This window comes from Lithobates pipiens, unplaced genomic scaffold (genome assembly GCF_037356315.1).
Source record: "Lithobates pipiens isolate NorthernLeopardFrog02 unplaced genomic scaffold, aLitPip1_a1.2 Scaffold_16, whole genome shotgun sequence".
Lineage (NCBI taxonomy): Eukaryota > Metazoa > Chordata > Amphibia > Anura > Ranidae > Lithobates > Lithobates pipiens.
Window position 1 is genome coordinate 355,241,553 of NW_027507748.1, and position 14,616 is coordinate 355,256,168.

The 14,616-nt window shown below is 39.3% G+C and overlaps 1 protein-coding gene across 3 annotated transcripts in view; it reads left to right on the top strand.

Annotated features, from left to right (window-relative positions):
- Positions 1 to 14,616, top strand: part of CSMD2 (CUB and Sushi multiple domains 2) — a 1,348,498-nt gene that overhangs the window by 1,103,940 nt on the left and 229,942 nt on the right. For all 3 annotated transcript variants that reach the window (XM_077481921.1, XM_077481922.1, XM_077481923.1), the window contains one exon: positions 5,719 to 5,921. In XM_077481921.1, the coding sequence (XP_077338047.1) occupies positions 5,719 to 5,921 (203 nt within the window). The remainder of the gene's footprint in view (positions 1 to 5,718; positions 5,922 to 14,616) is intronic.

Consider the following 14,616-nt stretch of genomic DNA (forward strand, 5'->3'; position numbering starts at 1 on the left):
CGACTGACTCCCGATCAGTGCTTTCAGCCAATGACATACTTATCAAAGTGTTCTGCCGGGGGGGGGGGGGGGGCATCTCCTTGTCAGAGCACAACAGCTCAGCGGGGGAGATTGCTGTACTGACCTAGCATGTTTAGCTGACAGTTATTTTTCATTCAACTCCACGGTTGAACAAAATAATAGTGTGTACCCAGCTTTAGTCACCCTAGAACTAAACCCAGTCAATGGGGTGAAATGTATCAGGGTGTGTGGTGTGGTGGAGACATCTAGGCTGAGGGCACTCCTTATTGTTTGTTCACCTTGGTTGGTTGGAAGTAGCGGCAACAGTTTCCATTTTACATGAGCAGATTTATATTTCAAAATTATTGTCAGCTCAAAGCTTGCTTTTTATAAAGTGAGTGCCAAATTGAAACTGGTTATTGCTCTATGGTTTGGACAAAGAAATGAAGTGCACCACAAGCCTTAACCAAAAACTAGAAATCCTTGAAAGAAGTAATGTTTAAAGTCTTACAAAACTAAGAGGGAAAGGCTAGCAGAAAACTTAGACATACACAGTAAACATTGTTGACATCTTTATAGTATTAGTAAACTGTGTATTTATATAGTTATTATTTATTAACACACACCTTGGCCTATATTGGTTACCAAATAATTAGTAATTATTGAGGTACCTGTCAAGCAGATAAGACTTCATATTATTAATAAATGCCTCCATCTTTTTAAATAAATATCCCGTTATTCAGAAAACCAGTGTTTTGGACATTGTTTTGTTATTTAAACTGCTTAGATTTGTTTTGTTTGCTTTTGATTTACCTATTATCTGATATGCATTAACAATGTACAATTTGTTTAGTTCATATTTTTGTTATAGCCAAACTGTCACCAAGATAATAGAATAGGTTTATCTGAATACATCAGGGCGTCATTATAGTTTTGGTAGATAGAAATTTCTGTGCTTAACCTCTTGGGTCTGCTCAGTATGGGGATCCAGTCTCCCTACTGCATTTTCAATTAAGTTGTATTATAGAGAATTCAACAAAGTAGTAGACTGTAGAATGTAGAGTAGAGTAGAATGACCCAGGTTTTAGCAGGAGGTGTAAGTCTTCAAGGTGGGTGAGAACAGGACCAGCAAATTTGATGGGAAAAATCTCTTGATAGAAGTCTATGGATGAAGATATTCACCAGATTATACCATTAGTAGACTAAACTTAGGTGGACTCATACTTTATGAGATAACCCCATGACTGCCAGGTATGGGCGAGTAGGGAGAATTCCTTTTTTTTTCAAATGAAGAACATAACAGATGTTATATTTTTCATTCATAAGAACATTGCAACAATCATCAGCTTGTGAGGTATTTGATTTACTTAGGAGTTAATTATCTAAAGGAGTAAAGAATGTGTCCTTCTTGCCAAATTTCTGTTCCCTTAGTTTAGTAAATACATCTGTGAAGTATCTTTTGTTTTTCCCTTCTTTATTAAAGTTTGTCCTATTTAATCTAATTTTGTGCCATTTTTTTAATAATTTGTACGCATACTTTTGGTTGCTTTTGTTCTTTATGTAGCATTAGATTAAAAAAATAATATACATTTTCTTTTTTAAATAGGCATTGTTCTTTTAAATATCTTTAACAGGAAAGTTGCTTTAAGGCTATAAAAAGGGAGATAGTTAGTATAATGTCAGGTTGACTCCATATTTATTAATATAACTTTAACATGGCATGGCAAGCTATCATTATTGAAATCAGTCAAACTTTTCTTCATTTATTTTTGCCCTTACACTTCATAAAATTGTAAAATAACTGTCAAAAGCAAATTATGATTGTATTACCCCAAAAGTATAACTTTTAATTTAAATAAAATATATAGAAAAATCAATAGACCTGTGTCTAAAATATAACTCTGGCCAGAATATAGACATTTAAATATTTATGGATATAGCACACCTCCCACCTGGATGGTTGAGGATGACCCCCTAGATGGTGAAGCAGTACAGCATTTCACTTTTTGTTTGGTACAAAAAACAATTTGAGTGGCAGTTGCTTTAATCTTTGTAGGGTTTATGCTCAATTAATTCCACAGAGACAGTTCGGACACATAATACCCAATTATAATAAAAACAGCCTGTCTTCTAGTAGCAATTAATGTAGTTCTAGGACCCTTTACCCTATGCAAGCAGCCACTGGTACCTTAGCTGGTAGGGAGTGAGAACTTCATAACCCCTTACATTATATCTTCTTACTCCTCACTACTGGAGGAGACTCAGCAGCAGCAGGCAGAAGTAATATATGTCCAAGGCCTAGGGGAAACCAAATTAACACAGAAAGGGTAAACAAATGTAGCACTACCCCCTAGGGGGTCACAGGTGACAGGGTTCTCCACTGCTGCACAGCCAGACAACAAGTAACTTCTACACTTTCCCCAGAGACAAGGAACAGTTTTTGGGCTTTGATTTGATGTTTTATTAAGGGTAATAACTTGGATGGGGAATTGGAATTATGGAAACTTGATAGCAACAAAACTAGGGACAACTTCTGATTGATTCTTCTCCTTTAGGCTGGGTTCACACTATGCATGGCGCAGGGCACAGCAGGTGGTTTCAGGTCCCAATTAGGTCTGAATTTTTACCTCAAACAGAGCATAGAACTTTTCTGCTGTTCACTCTGCGGCCAGAGATAGTCACCAGTCCAACTTAAATGAGGTGTCTACAATTGTCTCTATCCCTGTACATTGCACACTCACATCAGTCCCTACCCTCAAGGAGCCCACAATCCAAGGTCCCCATTCATATACTCTGGCCAATTTTGAACAGAAGCCAATTAACCTACTTGCATGTCTTTGGAGTGTGGGAGGAAACCAGAGTACCCGGAGGAAACCCATGCAGGCACAGGGAGAACATGCAAACTCTAGGCAGGTAGTGTTGTGGTTGGGATTTGAACCAGCAATGCTTATTACTGCTAGGTGAGAGTGCTAACCACTACACCACTGTGCTGCCCTAACTGTGCTGTTGGTCACACTCTCTTGTCACGCTAATTGAATGCAGGAAAACCCGTATGCAATTTGCATAAGGGTGAACCCAGCCTAACTCTATAAAGCACTAATTGATTTCTCTTCTTTAGTCTGCACTAAATCTGCAGTCTGATTGATTCCTCTCTCAATAGATAACAGTCTCTGTTAGAAAAGCAACAATCCCTTATGGACTAGGAACTCTCAGTGCCTTTAGAAAGTAGCACACTGTTTTGTGATCTGTATCGGGGGTTATTTATAAAAGGCAAATCCACTTTGCACTGCAAGTTCACTTGGAAGTGCAGTTGCTCTAAATCTGAGGGATAGATCTGAAATGAGTGAAAGCTCTGCTGATTTTATCATCCAATCATGTTCAAGCTAAAATGCTGTTTTTTTATTTTCCTTGCATGTCCCCCTCGGATCTACAGCGACTTTACTTCCAAGTGCACTTGCAGTGCAAAGTGGATTTTCCTTTAGTAAATAACTCTCATTGTGTTTTTTTCAAAATTGTCACTATTCTTTTGTTTATAGCACAAAAAATAAAAAACGCAGAGGTGATCAAATACCACCAAAAGAAAGCTCTATTTGTGGGAAAAGAAAGGACATCAATTGTTTGGGTACAGCATCGCACGACTGCGTAATTGCCAGTTAAAGCGATTTAGTGCCGTATCGCAAAAAATCATCGAGCAGCCAAATCTTCCAGGGCTGAGGTGGTTAAAAAGAAACATACGTTTCACATGATTAATCATGCTACCAAAATTTGCGTGTGCTCTAAATTGCCTCCAACACTGTGCCTGTTTCTTCTTGTTGGAGGCCGTGATTTTGTTGAAGCTCATGGGCTCTGGGATGTCAGCAGATTAGCGTTGAGTGGCTCTGATTTTCGACACAATGGCAAAAATAGAGAGCAACTGAGCATGTGCAGAGCAGGGCCAGACAATTTATTTTAAACAGTATAGGCACTTATATTTAATGTTTTACATAGCTAAACCTGCAAAAGAGTCCAGCATAAATTGATCTATCATTTCAGGACTTAATTTTCTGACTAAAGTTCCACTTTAAGGCACAGTCCCTAAAAGTAATACTTAACAAGCAGTACATAGCTTTAAAACAAATCCATACTGACCTCTATAGTTTAAAGTAGTTGTATAGCCAAATTGGGGACTTTTACCTACAGGAAAGCCTATAATAAGGCTTACCTGTAGGTAAAAAAAATATCTCCTAAACCTGTACGGTTTAGGAGATATTCCACTCGCAATGCGCCGCTGACTGCAGCGGAGCATGCGCACAGGGAATTCCCGGCTGGAAGCCCGGCAGACTCCGGACCCTGCCAGAGAGAAATCTCCCGCGCACATGCTCAGGAGTAACAATATCACGGCTCCGGCCACTCACAGCGCTGGAGCCACGACACCTGGAAGAAAAGCAGAGGGAACATGTCAGCTCCCTCGGCGTGGATCAGGACAGATGTCAGGGCCTCGTTCTAAGGTAAGTATTTCATAATGAGCTAGTATGCGGTGCATACTAGCTCATTATGCATTTTGCTTCGCAGGTCAGGAAAAAAATTTAAAATCAGCGGGTATGCAACCGCTTTAAGGTCACCGTAGAGCATTTCATCTTCAAAGTTCACACTAAAGCAGTAAAGTTGTTCTTGTGAGGTAGATAAGAGGTGGATAACTTGTTTTAAAGTTATCAACCTCTTATTAAGATCATAACATAGTCAGGCCACAATTCTACTTTAAAGTAAATATATATATATATATATATATATATATATATATATATATATATATATATATATATATATATACATTTTTTTTAATAAACTGAGAAAAGGTTAGCAACCCTGTCAGTCAGGTTTTTATTGTTATTTGGTGTCCCTCCCTAGGCAATTGGTGACAGCTGTTTAAGACAAGCTTTCCCTGACTTTTAGGCTCCATGCACACTGGACGTTAAAATAACATTATAAAAATGCCAGTAGCTTAACAGTACGTCTTTTAACGTTTTTTTATCGTTTTTGCAATAGCATTTATTAGCATTTTTTTAAAAAAAATTCACGTTATCGTTTTTTTTCAATGGATCAAAAATGTAAAAAGACGCTGGTGAGCCGTTTATCCACGTTTATCAGTGTTTATGAGCATTTGCCATTTCTTCTGGTCAGAAAAACGACTCCTAAACACAATTTTATGGCCTTCAGAAAACAGCCCATAAGCTCCACTCCTGATAAACATCCAAAAAAGCCCATGTGGGCATGGACACATAGGATAACATAGAGGGGAGTTCATGGGCTGTTACAAAAAAAAACACCCAAACTCCCAAAAACGGCCATTTATGAGCTTCAGTGTGCATGGGGCCTCAGGAGATATTTCCTCACACTTCCTGCTGTGTCTACGGGGTGCAAGAGAAATCTCCCCAATGGGAGATAGCAAAAAAACCTGATAGTGGTTAACACCCTTCCCTACTCTATCCAAAATTAAAAAGTTGTGGTTTTAGATATACCTTAAATGTAAAACTTTCTTTGTTCAATAAGAAGTAAATGTATAGAATCTCAAATGGTTAAAATATGCTAAAAAAAAAAAATTCTCGGATGTTAATGAATTACTGTAAATATAGTATACAATCAGAAGGGTTTATTGCTAAATATTTTTTATGTAATGTGCTTTCAAGTGCACATTTTTGTACATTTTCAGTCATCTAATACTTTAACTTTCCTTTCTAGATTACACTTCACAGTTTTCCACACAGAGGAAGTCCATGATATGTTGAAGATATGGGATGGATCAATAGAGAGTGGAATTCTCATGAAGGAACTCAGTGGTTCCATTTTACCCCCTGACATACACAGCACATTCAATTCTGTCACTCTCCAGTTCAACACAGATTTTTTTACCAGCAAACAAGGATTCTCTATTCACTATTCAGGTAAGATATATCTTCGTTATATATCGCGGTATCCATTCATAACATTCAGATTCTACTAATTATTGGACCTAATTCAGCCAAACTCCTGACAGTCTCTTGTGATGCTGAAGAACAGCAGGCATCACAGCATTGCTGCATGTGTGGAAATGATTGTCTGCATCTAAACAAGAATTAAATGGTAGAGATATATTTTTTTAATGATTGCCTGGTCACAATTAAACAGTGTTTATGAATCCCTGCTAGACAGCAGATTTTAAAGCTCTACTGCAGGCAGATATAACAGACACACGTTCATGTACCTCTGTATTTATTAATACATTCCTGAATGTATTTTGTAAATGTAAGCATCTGGGTATGATGGGTGTGTAAAGAAGCAGCACAATGAGTTGGCTTAATCAGTGCTGAAGTGCAAGAAGCATGCTTAGAGGAGGAGAGAGCAGAATGACAGAGAGATGAGCTGCTTCTCTTTATACAGCCGTGTCACACTCTAGGGTGGGGAGGAGATCTGTTAGAGCTAATGAGCTACAGCATAGAAATCTTAGGTCTTCTTTCCTACCAGAAAGGGCATTATGATGTGTAAATCTGTAGGCTGGATGCATAACAATATAGGTAAAACAGTTCCTTCAAATGTATTTCACCTGTTCACTTGGACTTCAACTTTAGAAAGGGGTCTAAATTAAAGAACCAAAGGGAAGAACTAAGTGTGGAAGGGTATGGGTCTAAATTAAAATAATATTAATTACAGTCTGTTATACTGAGCCTCTTGGTGGCCACAGGGTTCTTGCTATACAAGGTTTGGATATGTGTTATGTCGAGGGATAATGCTCACAAAAGTTGGGGCGTTTGCAAAGCTGAGAAAGTTTGGATTTATTTAGGAACTGTTACCTATGTACTTTATATTTTCACCGCCATATTATGGCCACATGTGCTAGCTCAACACACCCCACTACTGAGTCTGAAATCTATAGATGAATATACAGTCTCCCTCAATCAATATGTAGATCCACAACTCAAGCTATGCTGCCATTAAAATGTATCAAGTGGAATGTGTGTGACAAACTGAAACATTCGACTGCATTGCTTTGGGTATTGAGCATATAATTTGACATACTTCTCAAAAGTAAATACATAACAATCATAAAATTATTATAAAATGGGTCTACTGATTGTTTTGGCATACACTTATTACTGAAGGTAATGCCTTCCTATGCATGTTTTTATCATATGCTCAGTCCCCCAAGTACATGATATGACAGGTTTATTTTAAATATATAATGATCCAGCAGGAAAAAAAAAGTGTTTGCAAACCCTTACATATACCCAGTGACTGGCCTCAGGTGGTACACAGAGATAAAACAAATCCTCCTACATAAGTTGCACCTGATTATCTTCTCTTCTCTACATCCATTCAAATTCCAGAATTTATAAAGCTTGTCTGAGTGTTTAGAAAACAAAATTGAAAGCTGAAGTCACACTCTGTAGAGCTCAGGAAGGAGAGCTCTAAGAGCTGATTGGAGGGAAGGGGCACACCCTCCTCCACACAGCACACAGGAAGAGAGCTCAGGTGGAGCTTCCTCCCCGCCACCTATTTTCTATTGCTGTCAGAAAAAAGTCACTCATGCTAACAGCACAGGAACAAAGGAGCAGAGAGAAATTACACTTAGTGCTCTGGATATAGACAAATACACACTATAGAGGGTTATGTTTGGTTCATATTTAATTTCTGAGGTTTAGAATCAGTTTAAGTTTCTCCAAATATACGGGGCAGTTACTGAAAGAAAAGGGAATTGTTCAGCACAGTCATTTTGATAGTCATCCTCTGTGTTTGGATTAATACATTTGTGTGTCCCAAAAAACAAACAACGCTCTATAAATGTTTATGGGCGTTATTGTCTATATACACATGTACTGTACACATGTATTCCCTTGTGTATAATGTTTGTTATAACACATTCCGCATGCTGTTATAATACATAGGAAATGTTCTTCACTTAAATTATATTCATGAACTTATTGCCATCAAGAGTCTCCTTCTCCCAGAAGACCATAAAAAACACAGAGGCCTCTTGAAACAGCGAGAAAATAATGTTTCTCTAATATCAGATTAGATTAGAAAGCTAATCAGGCGTTTAGCCTCTGACAGGCTCCCCTCCCTGCTAAACCTGCACCTTGTAATGTAGAAATGATAGCAAGCAGAAAGTTGGAGATGATTGTTCCCTATCGCTCGCTTTTTCTCAATGCCAACATTACGGTGCAGAATTGTCTCTCATAAATTGAATCTATGCCCACATGAAAAGACACTGCAGATAGAGGTGAAATGCATTATCTGCCTGCTAAAAGTGCTCCGAGCTGCTGTACAGGGTCATTGATGCTGCTCTGCTGATCATGATAACTCTTAATGTCCTAGTGTGTCAGGTATATAAGGTATTCTGTATCACAAAGAAGTTGATTTATGGTATAAGGAGAATAGAAAAATCGAAGCTGTCCGTAGTCACCAGTGAAATTACATTTGACATTGTCCTAGAACGCATGGAAATGAAAGTAGGTATATGATGCAGTATAAGCAATACACACACACATATCCTTCCAACAAATGTATCATTTTGTTGAGCTGCTTTAAAGTACACTGCAAAAAATATACATATTTTAGTTACATTTTTCAAAATTATAGGTAGGCTGGGCGATAAAAGAAGGAGTCTGGCCTAATTAAAAAGCAGCCTGTGGTTTTACAATGAGGAGCTGGAATCACTATATAGAAAAGATATACACCATCAACCTTTACTTTGCAATGTGAGACAACTAATTTTCAATCCAGAATCACACGCAAACAAATTTTGGGCTGGCGCCAATCTTCTTCATTTTATAATGATGCTTAGAACCACACATTCCATCTTTTGATCTCTACATCATAAGAAATGATTTTCTTTCAGAAAAATAATTTTACATTAAAAACAACTATAATATGAGGTCTGCTTAACAGGGTTCTTCTTTAATTTTTTTGTGCTAACAAATAACAGAAGCATTTATACAAGGGTCTGAGTCCGGAATAGTTACCTGAATAAAGAATGCTTCTTGTCAGTTACTGTATTTGGCTTTACTAAAGCAGGCCATACACTATGCAAATTTCAGCTTTCCACAAAATTTACTCCATGGATGGCCCACGCATTTGATATCTTTTGATTGAATAATCAAAGGAGCTGAATGGAAAATTTGTGCCAAACAGGGGCTGCCATCAGTCAGATGCAGCTACTGTTCAGGTGTAGCCATGCCCTCGGCTGACTAAGGAGGTCAGGAAGCCAAGTGCTGTAATTTCCCACTACTGGACTGTGTGTAGTCCCCCTGATTGTTCCTCTCACCTCTCTCTGGAGTATATGTAGTGGCAGCAATATCCACCAGGTGTAAAAAGGACTGGATGAGGCAGCTGCGCAGGATCCTGGGAAATGTAGTTCTCAAGGAGTGCTGCTCTGTGGAAGTAAATGCAGCTGTGAACTACAAGAACCAGATAAAAACATGAAAAAGGAGGAAAAGAGGAGAGAGGTTGCCAGAGCTTTGGAGAGAGGAAGAGGGTCTTGCAGTGCATGGACTGCAGCTGTACACATTTGTATGCTTATCTGTACAAAGACCGGAGACAGCCACTAAGAACCAGAGTGCAGAGGACTGAGCTTTTGAGAACCAGAGTGTTAAGGGACTGAGTCCCTGAGGACTGGGTTCTTGAGGACCAGAGACAGGCAAGTGTTCAGGATAAGGTTTGCTGTGTGCTGGGACTGGTCAGCTGGTGCAGCTGTACTGACTTTACCACTGTTTAGCAAATCAGGAAGAGCAGGAGACTGTCTATTTGAGTAGTAGTTTTAAAAATCACCGCAGGCAGGAGTTAATACCGATGTGCACAACCTTAAAGATTGGGCCCCACTGTTAACCAGCTGAAGGTTACAGATCAGGAGCCAGATACTTGCCAACTGTTCTCAGGGGTACATATTTCATATACAGTATCTCACAAAAGTATGTACATCCTTCACATTTTTGTAAATATTTTAATATATCTTTTTATGTGACAATACTGAAGAAAATGCACTTTGCTACAATGTAAAGTAGTGAGTGTACAGCTTGTATAACAGTGTGAATTTGCTGTCCCCTCAAAATAACTCAACACACAGCCATTAATGTCTAAACCGCTGGCAACAAAATTGAGTACGTCCCTAACTGAAAATGTCCAAATTGGCCACCATTATTTTCCAGCACTGCCTTAACCCTCTTGGGAATGGAGTTCACCGGAGCATCGCAGGTTGCAACTGTAGTTCTCTTCCACGCCTCCATGAGGACATTACAGAGCTGGTGGATGTTAGGGACCTCACGCTCATGGACCTTCCGTTTGAGAATGCCCCACAGATGCTCAATAGGGTTAAGATCTGGAGACATTCTTGGCCAGTCCATCACCTTTACTTTCAGCTTCTTTAACTAGGCAGTGATCATCTTGGAGGTTTGTTTGGGGTCCTTATTATGTTGGAATACTGGCCTATGGCCCAGTTTCCAGGGGGGGGGGGGATCATGCTTTGCTTCAGTGTGTCACAGTACATGTTGGCATTCATTATTCCCTGAATGAACTGTAGCAGCACTCATGCAGCCCAGACCATGACACTCCCATCACCATGCATGACTGTAGGCAAGACACACTTGTCTTTGTACTCCTCACCTGGTTGCCGCCACACATACTTGACACCATCAGACCACAGGACAGTGTTCCAGTAATCCATGTCCTTAGTCTGCTTGCCTTCAGCAAACTGTTTGTGGGCTTTCTTGTGTATCAACTTTAGAAAACACTTCCTTCTGGGATGACAGCTATGCATACCAATTTGATGCAGTGTGCGGCATATGGTCTGAGCACTGACAGGCTGACTCCCCCACCCCTTCAACCTCTGCAGCATCCTGAACTGCCAGTGACCAGTATGAAAGAGTGAGAGCCAAATTTAACACACCTGCTCCCCAATCACACCTGAGATCTTGTAACACTAACAAGTCACATGACACCGGGGAGGGAAAATGGCTAATTGGGCCCAATTTTTACATTTTCACATAGGGGTGTACTCACTTTTGTTGCCAGTGGTTTATACACTAATGGCTATGTGGAGTTATTTTGAGGGGACAGCAAATTGACACTGTTATACAAGCTGTATAATTGTAGCAAAGTGTAATTTCTTCAGTGTTGTCACATGAAAAGATATAATAAAATAATTACAAAAACGTGAGGGGTGTACTCACTTTTGTGAGATACTGTATGTACATTTTATATATATATATATATATATATATATATATATCTTCATTCATACCTGCACGTGAATGCACACAGCATGCACTCTGAAACCTTATATTGATCATCTACTGCAGTGGTCATCTGTGCTTAGGGCCCACTAAGGCCGCGTACACACGGGCGGATTGTCTGCCCAACTAAGTTCGTCAGACAATCCGACAGACAGTCCGTCCAACTTTTAAATGAACGGACTTGACCACACACGATGAACAGACAGTCCGCTGAAAGCTTGCGCGATGACGTGTACAGCACGTACGACGGGACTAGAAATACGACGTCCAATACACTGCAATGCAACCTTCGGCGTGTAAATCCTTTCTGAGCATGCGCCATACTTAGTCCGTCCAACTTGCCTACACACGAGTGGACTGTCCGCTGAAACCAAGTTTGGACGGACAAAATTACGGAAATTCCGAAAGACTTAGTCCGCCAGACTGTTTGCTGAAAAAGTCAGCTGAAGCCCACACACGAGCGCATTGTCCGCTGAAACACGTTTCAGCGGACTAAGTTGGACGGACAATCCTCTCGTGTGTACGCGGCCTAACAGGGCAGGTTTTATGTATTAGCTTGGGGAGATGCAGACTATAATACTGAAATCACTGAGCAACAAATGATATCACCTGTGATGTATTTCAGTTATCTTGCATACCTGGCCTGTTAGTGGGCCCTGAGGAAAGGGTTGATGACCACTGATCTACTGCAAAGAAGGCACTGGATTTTTTTTTATTATTACTGTTGTTCCTGTTCATGATTTATGTTGTTCACTATTTCTGTTGCTCATTAATAATGTGGCCTTTGCTATGTTAAAGTGATTGTAAATGTAACTTTTTTTTTTATAAAAAAGATGTCATATTTACATGTTTTGTGCAATCATTTTGCACATAGCAGCCCTGAACCTGCTCGTCTGGGGTCCCACGCTGGTGCTCTTTGACCCTCCCCCTGCTGAGTGCCCCCATAGGAGGCTTCTTGCTATGGGAGCACTCGTGCTTGCCAGTTCCTTAGCTGCCTCTCTATTGACTGAAGCGAGAAAGAGCTGAGAGAGTCACTGATCTCATGGACATCGCTAGATAGAGATTGAGCGCAGGTAAATGTTTGGAGGGGGGGGGGCACTTGCAGAAGGTTGAATAGAATGCATTAAGCTAAAAAACCTTCTGCCTTTAGAACCACTTTAATCTTGCTTTAGTACTATGGTGATTTAGACCAGTGGTTCTCAACCTCAGTCCTCAAGTACCCCCAAAGGGCCGTGTTTTCAGGTTTTCCTTTACTTTGCACAGCTGCTTTAAATCAATATCAATGATATGGTATTGATAAGAGCTATTTTATCTAAGGGACTTTCCCAAAACATGGCCAGTTGGGAGTGCTTGAGGACTGAGGTTGAGAACCACTGATTTAGACTACCTGCCATGCTACAGCATAACCTAGCAACTATGTCAGTTTACTCTTTTAGCTGTTTTCTCATATAGTTGTGAGTAGACTATTTTTACTCAAGCTCACATAGAGGTTTGCAGCATGTCATTACCTAGCCATGTGTGTTAGAGGGGACGAAGCAGTTCACAGAGTCGGGGAAAAGAACAGGGAACGTGTCATACCAAGTGACTCCTTTGGGGGTAAGCGCTATACAGGTGTTGTGACAGCCCCTGGAACCTGCTGTTAGAATATTATATTTCCATCCACACTGTTTAGCATGGATGGAGGAATTTGTTCAATGTTTACACATATTGTGTATGACCAGCTTTAGGCAGCTCCTGATGGCTTTAAAGGAAAAATGTACTGAAAAAAATATATAGTCTGTCATTGTTGACATGTTTTTTGAACATGTTAGTTGTTTGTCTCTGGTTTCAATAATTGCTGTCTTTAGTTTCACTACTTGCTGTCTCTGGCCTTAATAATCACTGCCTTTAGCTGCAATAATTGCTGTCTTTAGGTCCAATACTTGATATCTCTGGCCTCAATAATCGTTATCTCTAGCTTCTAAAATTGCTGTCTTTAACTTCAATACTTGCTGTCTCTGGCCTTAATAATCGCTGTGTTTAGGTTCAATAATTGCTGTTTTTAGCTTCAGTCCTTGCTGTCTCTGGCTTCAATAATTGCTATCTTTGGCTTTAATATTGGCTGTCTATGGCTTCATTACCGTCAAAGATACAAATGCAAAGCAAACATGCAAAATAGAAATTCAGTGACTTCATAGTTCATAATCTTCTTTTTTGTTTTGGGTCGGTGTTGCAGATAAGACTCAAGACAAACCAGTCAAGGTGGTGCTGGATACATGGCTGAGCCCTTCTTGTTTCCTTGGAAACAAGAGGGACACAAAGACAGGAAATTGCATGTAGCTAACCAAGTATTATACAAACATTAAACATAATACTACCACCTAGTGGTAGAACTACTAATCACAGTATGAGAATGTTTTTTGCAACTATGTATGTATAAACAACATGCTAACCCCATTCATCAACCATGTCTTATAAAAGTTCAATTTTCTTTCGAAGTTCTTTACACTGGCTTTGGAAACAATTTATTTCCAACTCCATGTTTGCCTTGAGGCAATTCTGTAAGTTCCCAAGCTTAGAGCTGGTTGAGGGATGGCATCTCTTCATCTGCTGCTTTAATCCATGTTTATCTCCCCCATGAACAGGTAGCTTTTGCATTTTTCCCCATGACACTAGCTTAGGCTGTGGTACTGTAAAAACATATATGACAAGCATCTAGCTGTGATTCCCTTATTGGTTCTCCCAGATTTTTTGTCTGGAGTTAAATGTGGTTAGGATGCTTTTATTAAAGGATACATTACTGATGCCAATTTCAATGTCAGTGATGTTCTGTTTCCTTTCCTGCAGCGGGGCTTCTTGCTCAGGTTGTTGTTCAATTTTTGGTGCTGTGTCACTTGTTCAGGCTTTTGACACATAACCGTTTCATTAATAATTACACATCTGCTGATTGTTACCTTAGTGATGTCTGAAGGCAAATATATATATATATATATATATATATATATATATATATATATATATATATAATCCTTTTGACACTTTGTATCTGACTAACAATAGTAACGCCTTAACAGTTTATTGAACATAATTCACAGTAATAATAATAGATACATTTATGTATAGTAATTAAAAGTTACAATTCATAATAAAGATAATGATGTTAATAATGATAATAATTAAAGATAAAATACACGTTATTAAACCCCAGAATCCCATGATTGCAATGGTGTATCATAAGGCTGGACTCTACGCGTTTCGTTGAGATGTCCACTTGTCAGGAGAAATAGCAATCGGGATAGATCTATAGTATAACAGAAAGGCAGAATGAACAGGTGTTTGACACACGGGGGAAACAGGGCAGAAGAGAAATTCCCCAATACTCTTACCTGTATATGAA